The 14,243-nt window shown below is 41.4% G+C and overlaps 1 protein-coding gene and 1 long non-coding RNA gene across 4 annotated transcripts in view; one reads left to right on the plus strand and one right to left on the minus strand.

Annotated features, from left to right (window-relative positions):
* Positions 1–1,690: 1,690 nt before the first annotated feature.
* On the minus strand, positions 1,691–10,254 carry LOC134159172 (uncharacterized). The gene is made up of 3 exons (XR_009963057.1): positions 10,199–10,254; positions 5,225–5,349; positions 1,691–4,429 (listed from the first exon to the last, which is right to left on the minus strand). It is a non-coding gene; the product is annotated as an uncharacterized LOC134159172 (long non-coding RNA).
* AUH (AU RNA binding methylglutaconyl-CoA hydratase) overlaps positions 9,937–14,243 on the plus strand; it is a 114,540-nt gene continuing 110,233 nt past the window's right edge. The window contains exon 1 of one of the 3 annotated variants that reach the window (XM_062609861.1): positions 9,937–10,217. In XM_062609861.1, coding sequence (XP_062465845.1) covers positions 10,004–10,217 — 214 coding nt within the window. In that variant the 5' untranslated portion in view covers positions 9,937–10,003. The remainder of the gene's footprint in view (positions 10,218–14,243) is intronic. The other 2 variants (XM_062609860.1, XM_062609858.1) reach the window with 2 other exon arrangements.

Here is a 14,243-nt window from a genome sequence, read left to right on the forward strand (position 1 = left end):
TAGTGACTTTTTTTTCCTTTTAACATCTTGGCTCCATTCGCTTCTTTTTCGAAATCAATGTGACTTTTCCATTTATTCCAATGGGTTTTGGATTGGGGTCTTAGATGTGCAGCTCTGGTGAATACAGGGTAAGCATTCAAATACCATACAAAATGAGTAACAGGAAGTGGTTACAAATTCATCTTGTACAAGAATCTAACCCAGGAGACAGAAGAGGATACCTATTCCTTTTTCTTAGATCTCTCAGGGCGGTGGTTCTCTACCTATTTGGGTCTAGTTGCATGTTCCAACTATCTCCTGGTTCCAAGGTTAGGCAAGATTTGGGCGTATTTGTCCCTCTGTTAGAAAGGAGACAGAATAGAAAGGGTCTGGAGTATACTTCACCTGCATCTTTTATGAGGTCTGCCTGCGTGATGCATCTTCAGTGTAAGCACTTTGGCCTCTGTTACTCTGCACAAACAGTGTATTCATCAGTTTTCTCAGGCATAAAAGGTGCCTTTTACTGCTAAATTCTTCAAAAAGTGAGCTGGGTGTCACGATACGGAGCATTTCAACATACAACTTTCAGGACACCTAGTTGCTCTGCTGGGTTCTAAGGGCTTTTGGAACTTATATGCCCATGGGAAGACCTGGATGCTTCAGAGCATGATATCCAAAAAGCAATGTGAGTGGCAAGCAATCTAAGCTAGCCAATTGGGAAATACTGAGGCAAACAACGTATTTTTAAATTTTATCCTATTCATAAGGCTTCTTAGTCCTATAATTATGAAATAAATTGCTTTGCCACTTAAGAGGATATTTGCAATATACATATTTCGAAGGTTGCAGCACCTCCTTTATATCTTTTTTCCCCCAAAAATTGCTGTCTTCAGATTCTTATAATTAATCTGGTTTTTACCTTTGTTACTAATTTTCTATTAATAACAATATAACAGTTGGTTACATTCTATACTGGGAATGGAAAAGTAGCTCAGTCAGTGCCACCGAGCACCCTGTAAGTGCATTTTTTCTCCAAAACATGCTCTGACAAGCCTTGACAGACCACATAATAAAGCCAGTAAGAAGTTTTCAGTCAGTCCATGACATCAAAGTCTTAGATACAGTAAAAATTACTAAAAAGATGCAAAATCTGATCTCCAAGAAATGTCACTTTTTATGTCAAAATTAATTTGAATAAACCTGTAAATGGTTTTCTCAGTAATTAATAAATATTATATATACCATTTCTTAATTAAAGCTTATTTATTTTCTTACTCTTTTCACTACGAAAACCCACCTCCCTTCACTTCTTTTTCACTATCGTGGCTATTTTGTAAATTTCTGTTTTGGTATATACAACAGTTCAAGGTGTGACAGTTTAGAACGCTCAGGTTTATGACACATAATGTTTTTTATCTATCTCTAGAAACATCACCCTGTATTTGAAAATTTTAAAGGGGAATTTTCCTCCAGCAGAATTAAATAATTAATTGCCTTACTCTTCATATATCCCTGTGCACTTTCTCCTTTCAGCTTGTTACCCAAGCTTTGCTACTTGAACAATGGTTTTCTTCTTCTCTAGCCACATTTTATATTTGATCCTGTCATGAAGTTCTAACTAAATTTGTGACAGTAACTTCCATGGCAACAGACTGATGCTTTAAACACAGGATTATGATGAATTCAGCACATGATAAAAGGAAAACAAGACTATGAGCAAGTAAGATTTTATTAGAGCACAACTATGTTCTGCTAAAAGGGTGAAGAAATGAATACAAATACTGAATACACTTCCATTTTTAACATTATACTTCTGTTTGATGGTCCATACATTCTGCTTATTTATTTCAGATGTTCACAATATTTGATGTAACATCTGTGGCACTCAGATGTTGCCAGAAGTTTCAGACATACTAATTTTTTTCTTACGTACCTAATGCAAGACACAGTGGATTTTCATGACTACTTACGGCTGTAACTAAGCTCAGTAGAGGTAGCAGGTTCTCATCACCTCTGAAAAATCATACTTAAAACATATCAGGTTGAATTCTGAAAAATGGGAACACAGGCAACCACCAGGAAATACGGCTGTACATTGATGTGTTTTAGTAACTCCATGTTAAGAAATGCCATAGGTTTAACATATGAAGAGTAGTAAAACTACTTCTTTTAAAAATATTTCTAATGCAGCACAATTTAATTTACGTCATGGAAAAAAAAATAAATCCTGTTTTCTTTAAATGACATTCCCTTTAACTGAAATCTGTTACTACGAGGTGGCTTGAGTATAATGCAAACATACACATGGATGTAGATTTCTGTTGGGTCAGATTCCTGCTCCTCATTTTCCAGGCTAAAGAGCTACTGGTTGCACTAGAAATTTTACTAAAAATCTCATTGCAGAATCAAAGCAGTGACATATCCTCAGATGTTTCATGCTGTTTCTGCCCCATCCTAAAATGCGCAGCTGAACTGAAACTACACTGACAAGGCTCACATAACTGAGGAACCAGATGCTGTGGTGATATCAAGACTACAAAAGCTTTACAGTATTGTTATGTTCCTGTGAAGTGGCTACTGGAGGGACTGTCAATTTTAGTCCTGCTCTGTCAGAGATGCATGAATTCAAAGAAGTACAGCATGTCTCCCTTGAGCTTTCCTGACAGAGGGTGCAGGATAAGGGAGAAGAAAGATGCCCCAGGTATTCTGCATCTCTCTTGGAAGAAATACAAATCCTAATTACACTGGTGTGTTCAAACAGAAAAAAGGTTATGATGAAAGCATTTTAAACAAAACACAGAATCCCTACTTTATGTAGATTAGATTAATACATGGATTAAGAGTAACATCAAGAACTGTCTTAATATACCCAACTGTATTAAATGTGTATTCCAGTGCGGAGTTTACTAGCTCTGCTGAACACCTTGGGAATTTCTTTCACTAAACAATTTTAACATACTACTTCAGAACATGGAAGCATCCCATTCTTGTTCATATTTTTACTTCTTCCACCTATTGTTAGCTGCATATACCACAGGAAAATGGCATGTTTGAAAGACTTCGATGAAGGAAACCATATACTTTTTATTATTTTTTTTTTTCTTCAGGTATGGCATTGAAACAGTACAAATACTATAAAGTTCTGAAAGTTATGGGCCATTTCTGAAGTAGGCAATTGTGGGCAATATTAGCCTCACAATCTGGCTTGGAAACCTGGTTTAGGTTTTTTTTAAGTCTTCCACTTTACTGAAGTGCTTAAATATATAAACTTTTTTTTGCCAGTAGGGCTGAGAAGACACAATTTGCTGTGTTGCGCTTAGCAAATAAAACATACTTCACAGGGCATAAGGTAACTGGAATGTAGTTTCATCTTCCAGACAAAGTGACATACACAAAACGATACTATCTATAAAGAAATGTTAACCATGACTCTGAAGACAGGCTAATTTTTGTAGATAATTTTTCTTTAATTGATGACTAATTTTCACAAACTGCAAAAACTGATTCCTAGATGAGATTCTGATTTTGAAGAACTACAAAAACATGCCTTTAAAGAATGTTAAGAAACCAGAAATCTGAAAATTGTTGTGCTGGAAATGGTTGTTTACCGGTATTGATGAATAACTCTGTTTTCAGTGTGTGCCTAGGTACATAAAATACTAGCCATTCAGTATGTATTTTGCTTTTATTTTCACATACCAGTTACTAGGTTCATTGCTCTTGATCTTAAGGATCTTGCTTTCTTACATAGACAAATGACTTAAATGAGGTGGTTAAGTAGAAGATGGGTTATGATAAAACCATTTTGACAAAACATAGGAGTCCTTAGCTTACGTAGATGCCAAACCATCTGTATCCGTATCTTGTATCCATGTGAGACATGAAGACGGTGAGTATTTAACCTTTTGTTCCACCCTGGAAATTCAGGTCACAAGGTCACTCAGATTCTTTGATATGACAAGAGTTCTATATGATAGATAAGCTTTCAGTGAAAATGCTTGCTCAGCTTATCATACTGTTAATTGCATCAATATGCAGAGGGTAAAGAATGCAGGAAAATACAGTTAAGGTTAGAATGTAAAATATATCCTAATCTAATGAAACTGAACAGAAGATCAAAAAAGTCCCCAGTATCTTCCCCATATGGGGTGAAAATGAATGTGAGTCATTTCTTAGAATGAAATATATTCAGTAGATCTCAGCATGACATAGTTAATTATAAAATACTAAAAAAGAAAAGAACATAAATACATTTTACATCATAATAGCTTAAAATTTATCTTCAAGTGATTTGCCCATAATGTGACATATTTTTCAAGCAGTAACCATGCGATGACTTTCTTAAAAATTGCTGCAGCTTTTACAAAAAGGTAAACAGTATCTGAAACTTCAGGTATTATCTACAGTACATCCACTGTAAGCTCAGTTATTGTGTTCTGACATAAACCACCTGATAGGAAAGAAAAAAAAGAAATTAGCTGAACAGAAGGGAAATATAATTATGCCATTCAGAAATGTAACATACATCTGAACTCCTGGCTTGCTCATGAAGACTAATAAACAATTACATCTGATAAAAACAGTCTATGAAGTGCTTTTGATTTTTCTGTAACATTTTATGGCTTGAGCATAAAAGACCAGTTTTCTCTTATCTCCTAGTAAGAACCTGGATTTCATGACAAATGTATTGCCTTTAAATAGTGCAGAGTTTCTTTGTAAGTTTTTTTCACTAGAAATCACATTACACCAGGACAGAAGCATTAAAGTATTTTTCATCACCTGACTGCAATGATGTCATTTTTGCTTCATTGCAAGTTCTACTGAAATATCCTTTACTGCTTTAATTCAAAAACTTTTAAACAAAACATTATCCAGACGAATTGCCCCTTTATTTAACCAAATGGTTGCTTGGAAGGAAACCCCACTCTCTGCATTTAGATATTGTGTTTATTAAATGAGTAATTCTTTGTTCCAAAGTGCTTCCTTCTCTGGGCTAATAACTAGCTCTATTGCATTCTTCTAGATAGTATAGATTTGACAGGATTGTTTTACTGCCTCCTTAGCAGAGGCCCACGCAGCTTTTTACCACACACGCACCCACCCAGATAAAATTGGTAAATTTATTTTATATTACAATTTCATATCAACTATCTTAAATCAAATGCCAGTTACAGCAGCAGTGTGCTACTTGGTTTCTGTGCTTGTGCAGCTTTCACTGACTTCCCTATACCATATCAGAGCTTACCTTACCAGCTGTCAAAGCAAAGATCCTCTAAGATACAGTTAACAATATAGTTGGCTCTGGAGTTCTTCAAAAGGACATAAAGATGGAAGGGGAGTATTGCTTCACACAAAGGCTTCTCTAGAATCCTGATCATGAAGAAAATAAACGATTTTAACAACATTTATAAATAGCCGAACAGCATACATTCACTTTAAGGAAAGCATTCAACGATGTTGCAGTTTGATGGCAATTTGCCTGAATGCATCATTATTTAAACAAGCCGGTGAATATTTGTTCTGTTGAGCTGCTTCAAAAATACAAGAAAGCTTTTTAAAAGCTTGGCAAAAGAAGACCTGTATTGCAATCAAAGACTTGGAGTTGTAATTAGACACAAATATTTCAATGTTTAGCAATCTCTGGTGTTCATCAATTCTCTATTCCCACTACCTTTGCTTACATTAAATACCACAGAAATAAATACCTTTTGTTCATGCCCTTTTGGGATAAACTACGTGCCTTGCCCCAGAAGAAAACATTTTGTATTTTTTTTTCACAGAGTATCTGCCGAATTCCTGTTACAAGCACCTAAGGCCCTCTTAAGGCTCTGATCTTCCAGTATTACATGTTTGTAGGTCTGTGGCAACTACTGCCAATTTACCCATGCAAGAAGCCTTGCTCAGCACGTTTATGTTCCTGCAATTGTTTTAGCATTCTGCCTTGGTTGTGATCTGCAGAGAATGGTTTATGCTGCCTTCCATGTCTGGGAAGCAAGTAAGAAGTCCCTGGCTTACGTATGCCAGGATGAACTACATCAATTCAATGCAGTTGTCTACATTTTCAAGATGCAAGATCATATGCACAAATAAATGGGGTTGACATGAATGCAAAGACAAATCTGTCCTTTACTCCAAAGTATGAGTGACACAAAAGTATGTTTTCATCTACACACGTTGGAACAAGGTAATAAGTGCCACGTAAGCAAACTTGTAAGCATACCCAATTAGTCTGAGCTTAGTAATAATAATTTCTGAGAAGAAAAAGTAAGCTGTAAACCCATCATACAGTTTAGCATTATAATCTCAACACTGCACTGAGCAGAAAGAAAACAGACAATCTAAGGAAACAGCTGCCTGCAAAACATTGTGAATAGGCGTGGTGCCAGAAAGGGGAACATGCTGTGTGTGCTACATGCTTAATAATACACAACAACAACGGACTTGTCTTCCCAGTATCAGTGTTTAAAGAAGACCAAAAAGGCTTTAAAAAAAGTTAAAAATCAAGATTGGAAATGTAGGTGTGCTAACTGGATAACATAAAAATCAGAAAAAATCTGCCATTAATAAAAAGGAAAGATGTGAAAATTAGAAGAGACAAAAGCTCCTGGTGGGTGGTGTGAAACTGAAACCACCTTTATAAACCAACTTAAGAGAACAGGTCGCTAAACGGATCTCGCTCTCAAATATCAACAGTCACTTTACAGAGACAAGTGATTCAGCTTGAAAAGCCAAAATTGCGTGCTTCATTTTTCTATAGCACGTGTTCCCTTTTCATCTGGTTAAATGCTGCCACTGACGTGCTCATCCAGGAAAAATGAAACTATTCATTGCACCTCATCTACATGCACAATGTAATAAAATCAAAGCCACTTAGAACCAGCTGAGATTCCTTTCCATTCTTATTCCTGCTGCATTGTACATCCTGTCTGTACCTTTTCATTGTCACCTGTAAAGTAGCAAATTAGTATAACAGCTATTCTTCTGTCTCATTTCAAATGTTTTATTAGTATTTTTAGTAATACTAGATGCTGAACTGAACATCCACAAGTACTTTTCACCCTCCCTAGTTTTAGGTACCTAATTTAGACCTCAGAGGCCACACTCACCATTATACTTACAGAGTGGATTGTAACCCTGAAAGTGAATCACGGCAGGTGCCCAGCACTGAAGCATGTTGAACAATAAACTTCTCTTCACTAACCATGTAGGCCATCCTCTGATTTCTGCACATACAAGCTGTGTTGCCCAAGTTGCAACAGTACTGTATCAAAACCAGAAAAAGGACACCATTCCCCTACTCAAATTCCCCTCCCTTCAGGTTGCATTTTCGAACAGAAGCTGTGAGTGAAGCTAAAAAAGGGGCTGCATTTTTCCCTTTTCAGTCTCAGTCCCGTACACTGTGAGAACCTGCAACCTGATGCGAATGTGGTTTTCAGGGTAATTTCAAAAGTAAAATTAATTAAGGTGAAGGACCTTCAAGTTTTTTCCCTTGGATTAGATTATGATTGACTGACCATATTAAAAGTTAGAGCTGAGTGCAGAGAACTGCTGAGCTGTTCTCCATCTACACTGGCTCTATTTTCATTCATGCTCACATTGCTTCTCTGGGTATAAGGGAGGCTGAGTCAAGATTTATACAGTTGTGCTAAATCAATTTATTTTACTCATCACCAAGTACCAATATTTGGATTTCCGTGTGCAGCTGGAACCAGGTTACCAAGCAATGTCATACACATAAGGCTGCTGCTTAACAGTTCTGTTCCAGTTGCCCCTTTTGTTTTTCGTATTAGTATATATGTGTAAATAACAGTTTGCATGTCAATAGACTTTCCCTCTGTAACTAAATGTGCTTTCCATGTACTACTTTGACTTAAAAGCTGTGTTGCTAGAACTAAACTTCAGCGAAAAAAAAACAGCAAGAGAATATGGAAACTTCATTTGGATCCAAAAAGTCTTGATTCATGCCTGTATGTCAGTTCAATGAGAGGAACTAACTACACAGTATTACAAAAGGCACTGTAGTATTAAATTACCAAAACAAAACACACTTAAGACAAGTATCATGCAGCTTTAAACATACAGTGATGATGTACAAGAAAATTGTACTTCTAAAATTCTTTTAGCTTTAACCATGACTGCGGGTGCTTTACAACAGACGAGGCTATTCTGTTGGGCTTGATTCCATATACTGACCTCTGCTCAGGAAAGCATCCACTAGTTCTTGAGTCTGGGAACCACTGCAAATGACACCACATCTGCCCAGTTTCAAGGCAACGTTATGGTATGTAGTCAATCTAGTTCTGCTTTTAATGTCTTTCTACCTTATTCTGTGACTTTTAGAACGGTGCTGTCCCTATTTCTATTGACATAATTGGGTGTGGTATTTCAAAATTTGTTCTCATAAAATAAAATGTTGACTGTGAACAAAATTTCCAGGTCAGGCATTCTTTATTCCTTTCTGCTGGCAAAGACTTCAGCATACTGCAGGCTGTATTGGCACAGGCTGTTAATCACAAGCTATAGTCCAGTTTAAATAGTAAAACATAATAAATGCAAGGCGATAGTCTGCCTGTTTCTCCCCCTACATTTGCCCTTCATGGTACTCTAGAAGAACAAAGAGGTCACTATTTTTAGGCTTTCATTTCTCCAGAAGAAAAGCAGTGGAAGAGCTGCTGAGCAACTGCATGAAGGAGAGGAATGCAGTGGCTGGCTTTCGCAAACAACCAAATGGCTGCATCTGACCCTCTGCTCAGAAGTGGAACAAGTTCTGTCCCCCTGATTAAGTAACACTGAGTTTTGAAAACGACAGGACATGGCTCACTGGCATGTTTTCAATTCTCAAAGCCCATTTTTTCCAGGTTAATAAACTGAAGACAAACTTCACAGCTTTTTAAGTCTCATTACTGTCCCAGACTAATCACAGCTATGGCAACCTTTCTCAAGTCCTACACAAGGAGTCAAGTGAACTCATTTAATACATATATACTCTGGTACCTGTAAATGTTGTGGTATTGGCATATGGATAGGTGAAATTCTACTGTCCTATTGAAACAGGTCATAATAGTCTTGTAACATTTGCATTTGCAATTAAAGATGGCACCTATCTCCTACGTGCACCTTAACCACTTACATCCTCTGACTCGCTTCATGTCAGTATGCCTGTCAGTGTGCATGGATGGCAAGGAGACCCCGTGGTGGGGTTTCTAAAACAACTAGACTCAGTTCTGAATACCAGGCCGCATTAGTTTGACCCTTACTTTTGCAAAGAGACAGATTTACCTAGAAAGCAATTCCGAGTGCCTAGAAAGAGGAGGGTGGGCATAGAGCAACGCAAAGAAACCAAGCCAGAAGCCTTTTATCTCAGCATGCAGAACCAGGTGCTACCTGCTGTTGTGGTTTTGACCGCAGCCTGTAACTTGTACCACGGTTGTGCTGTTGACCGTCACTGATGTGGTCAGTGCTGATGCCATTGCCAGGCCTGGCCATGGTTGCAGTAGTTGAACAGAAGCGACTGCAGAGGAGCCTGTGCCCATTTACTCTGGTGTCACAGAGCTGCAGCATGTTGCCCATGACATGGGGTCTAGGCAGGTTCACCACAGATAGGTATGTGGTAATTTCCACCATTACTGATAACTCACAGTAAAACTGAACAGCAGGTTTTCCCGGTGTGAGACTTTTCTATGTGCCAGTGTATTTCACGCTGCGGGCGCAACACTCCGGATCCCTCCCGGCTAACGAGCCTTCCCTCGCCACCTGCGGCTAGGAGAGCAGCGCCTGGCCCGCTTGACACCACGGCTAGAACCGCCAGCCCAGGCCCAAGCCCTGCCCTGCCCTGCGCCGTCCCGCAGCCTCCCGCGTCCCCGCCCGCAGCCAGCGGCGCCCCGGGGGCCCGGCAGCAGAGCGCACGGCCCTCGCGCCTCGGCAGCGGCGGCGGGAGGGGGAAGGAAGGAGGGAGCCGGGGGTCACGTGGGCGGCGGGACCGGGGCCGGCGGTCGCGAGAGACTGAGGCGGCGCGGGCGGCAGCATGGCGGCGGCGCTGCGGGGCCTGGGCCTACTGCAAGGCCGAGTCAGGTTGGCAGCCACAGCCGCCGCGACCTCCTCCTTCCGCCGTCCCGGCCAACGGGCGACGGTCCGGGGAGGCGCCGCTGCCACTGTCCCCTCGGCCGGGAAGAGCTACGGCTCCGAGGCGAAGGAAGAGGAGGAGCTGCGGATACGCTACCTGGATGACGAGCACAAAGGTAACGAGGGGAAGGCGGCAGCGTCACGGCCGCCCCTCTCCTACTACCGCGGTGACCCCTGCGCGATGCCGAGGCACTGTGGGACGGCCGCCTAAGGTGGGGCAGGGAGGGAGAGGTCCCGAGGGAACCACTGGCGGGCGGGGGCGGGGGCGGGGGCGGGAAGGGAGCGGCGGCTCCTCCTCTTTACCCTGGCCGGTGGCTTCGTCGCAGGGTGCGGGTTGTGGCCGGTGAGGCAGCTGCAGAGCTGGGTCTGCGTGGGGTCTCCTGGTTTTTCCTTTTCAGTGTGTTGCACTGTACATAGTCTATGTTCACCCCTTTGTAAGCGGACATGTGATGGCCACTTTAATGGGAGAAAACGAAGTTCAGCAGCAAACTGCTAGAGTTGTGCTGCTTACCTCACCTCTTTTATGCTTGTGTGCCGGGCAGACAGGGGCACAGAAGTGGCTTCAACCTTTTCTGTTCCGGAGTGTGTGGCTACATCACTCTTGCTCATCTCATGCTGCTTTCCTAGTAGCCATCTTACTCTCCTCCTTGTAGTGCTACCAACTGCTGCTGATCTTGCTCTGCTTAGCTGTACCAACAGTCTTGTTTTAATACACCTGGGTAGACAAAGAAAGTGAATCCATGCTCCAGAGTGATCTGGAGCCAGTGCAACACAGCATGGATGCTTTGCACTTCCTCTTCTGGTTTGATGCTGAGCACATTTTAGAGGTGTTTTTCCTTTGGAGGTGTTTCATGTCCCTTGGTGTTTGTCACTTCTTTCCCATTTAGAATCCTAGAACCACAGACTATTTAGGGCTGTAAAGGACCTTAAGATCATCTAGTTCCAAGCCCCCTGCCATAGGCAGGGATTTGGGTGCAGTAGGGCTAGGAATGGTGGGGAAACAGTGAGTCCAAGCTCCCTTCCTGAGGACTGTATTTTTAGAGCCATGATGCTCTACCTACTTTTATGGAGGGGGCCACAGTGCAGAGCTCTGTTCAGCTGCAACGCATCATCTTTATGTAACTGCTGTGTCTTGGAGTAACCGTATGTTGCGATGTGCAATGCAGTTTGTGTCTTTCAGCATGTTAAGTCGGTTATTTTAGACTTGATGCGAATTCAGGCAAGCACCTGTGATTTGAGTATGCATAGGTATAGTTTTATATACATGTACAGAGAGGTAACTTTAAAACTTTGAATTTTAGCATGATTCTTTTTGAAAGGAGAACTGAGGTTCTACTTTCATCCAAGCAGAGGGTTTTTTGTCATTGTTAAGGGTCAGTAAAGTTGTTGATATCAAAAGAAGCATGACCAGGAGGTCGACGGAGGGGATCCTGCCCCTCTACTCTGTTCTTGTGGAACCTCACTTGGAATATTGTGTGCAGTTGTGGTGTCCTCAACATAAAAAGGACATGGAACTGTTGGAACAAGTCCAGAGGAGGGCCATGAGGATGATCAGGGGACTGGAGCACCTCCTGTATGAAGACAGGCTGAGAAAGTTGGGGCTGTTCAGCCTGGAGAAGAGAAGGCTACATGGAGACCTCATAGCAGCCTTGCAGTATCTGAAGGGGGCCTCTAAGGATGCTGAAGGAGGACTCTTCATCAGGGGCTGTACCAATAGGACAAGGGGTAATGGGTTTAAACTTAAAACAGGGGAAGTTTAGGTTAGATGCAAGGAAGAAATTCTTTACTGTGAGGGTGGTGAGGCACTGGAATGGGTTGCCGAAAGAAGTGGCAAATACTCCATCGCTGGCAGTGTTCAAGGCCAGGTTGGAGTCTTGGGTGACATGGTCTAGTGTAAGGCGTCTCTACCCATGGCAGGGGGTTGGAACTAGATGATCTTTTCCAACCCTAACCACTCTGTGATTCTATGATATAATCTGATCCTGAAATCCACGTCTGTCTTGGGGTCTGTTCTGTTCCCAATTGTTTCCAGTTCCTCTAAGGCATACTTTTTTTTGCCCTGTTTCCTCAACCAACTGGGGAACTTAGAATTGGTTTTAAACATTAATTTTGTTTTTTAAAGGTTATTTTAAATCGAGGAAGAGGCAAGGCAGGAGCAAAAAAGAGTTTGTGAAATGTTAGAGTGCTTTGTTTTATTTTGTGGTTTTTGTTTGTTTTGTGCTTTTCCAATAAGTGATAGAAAATACTTGAGTACTACCCAAGATGGTGATTTTTATTTCTACTGTTACACAAAAAAACAGTAGAATTAGGCACTATATTCCAGCTGTTAAATCAGCAAGGAATCATTGCTTTTGTAATGTTTATGACGGTGTTATGTTGTGTGTATTTATCCTAGGTTCATTGCTGAGTGTTTTTGAGGCATATACTGTAAGATCAGTTGGGCATAGAATTAAAGGAGGCTTTTGAAGAAAAAGTAGAGAGGTAGCTAAAGCTTTGCATGTCAGTAACCTGCCTGTTTTTATTTTTTCCCTTGAAAAAATCTTTATGAAGTTGTTTTTTCTTTCCTTCTCCCAATATACATCTTTGTTAACTGTGGCATTAAAAATGCTCCAAAACATGGAGATAACATTTTGAGTGTTAAATCAGCTGTGGCTATCATAAAGAGGAATTTAATCAATCTATTTTTAATTCATTAATTCTTTTTAGGAGAAGGGATTTTGTTTGGCTTTGCCTTTCAGAAGAACATGGAAGAAAATACTGTTTATTAATAAAGGATAAAAACAAGAGCCTTAGAATTAAGCCTGGAGGAGACGTAAGTTTCCTGTGTCTCCTTCAGCAGCACAAATAGCAGGCCATGTTTCTGTGAAAGAAATGTCTCTGCTTCCTCTCCATACTGGTACTGCTCACCCTCCACCTTGCAATGTGTGACAAGTTTGTCTGTCTTTATCTACTTACAGCCTGTAATAATCCTGCTACGTTAGGGCATTAACTCCATATAATTTCCTGTGTTCTTTTTTTACTCTCCTCTAACCTACCATTACTTTTTCCACCAGTTCATGTTCTAGACCTTCTCAGGTGAGGCCCTGGTGCTGTTGCCTCATCCATACTCTTCCATTACATACTTCTTGACCACACACAGATCTAGTCTCTGGACAGGCTGGAGAGCTGGGCAGGGAATAACGGGATGAACTATAACAAGGGAAAGTGTAGAGTCCTGCATCTGGGCAGGAACAACCCCAGGTTCCAGTATAGGTTGGGGAACGACCTGCTAGAGAGCAGTGTAGGGGAGAGGGACCTGGGGGTCCTAGTGGACGACAGGATGACCATGAGCCAACACTGTGCCCTTGTGGCTAAGAAGGCCAATGGCATCCTGGGGTGTATTAGAAGGGGGGTGGTTAGTAGGTCGAGAGAGGTCCTCCTTCCCCTCTACTCTGCCCTGGTGAGACCCCATCTGGAATATTGTGTCCAGTTCTGGGCCCCTCAGTTCAAGAAGGACAGGGAGCTGCTGGAGAGAGTCCAGCGCAGGGCAACCAAGATGATTAAGGGAGTGGAGCATCTCCCTTATGAGGAAAGACTGAGGGAGCTGGGTCTCTATAGTTTGGAGGAGACTGAGGGGTGACCTTATAAGTGTCTATAAATATATAAAGGGGGAGTGTCACGAGGATGGAGCCAGGCTCTACTCGGTGGCAAACAATGATAGGACAAGGGGTAATGGGTGCAAACTGGAACACAAGAGGTTCCACTTAAACTTGAGAAGGAACTTCTTCTCAGTGAGGGTGACGGAACACTGGAACAGGCTGACCAGGGAGGTTGTGGAGTCTCCTTCCCTGGAGACATTCAAAGCCCGCCTGGACACATTCCTGTGTAACGTTATCTAGGTGTTCCTGCTCTGGCAGGGGGATTGGACTAGATGATCTTTTGAGGTCCCTTCCAATCTCCAGCATACTGTGATACTGTGATACTGTGATACTACCTTTTACAGCTCACACATTCTTGTTTATGCTGTGGGTATGCTGTTGTCCGTGCCTAGTGCTTCTGTGCGACTTGGAGAAGGTTGTGTTATCCAGGGGCTTTTACAGCTGAGGATGCTGGGAGGCAGGAAAACTGAATGTAGCTGCCTTGTAGCTCTAGAGAAATCCTTC

Source organism: Pezoporus occidentalis, unplaced genomic scaffold (assembly GCF_034315485.1).
Source record: "Pezoporus occidentalis ecotype Australia unplaced genomic scaffold, CSIRO_AGI_Poc_V1 ctg141, whole genome shotgun sequence".
Lineage (NCBI taxonomy): Eukaryota > Metazoa > Chordata > Aves > Psittaciformes > Psittacidae > Pezoporus > Pezoporus occidentalis.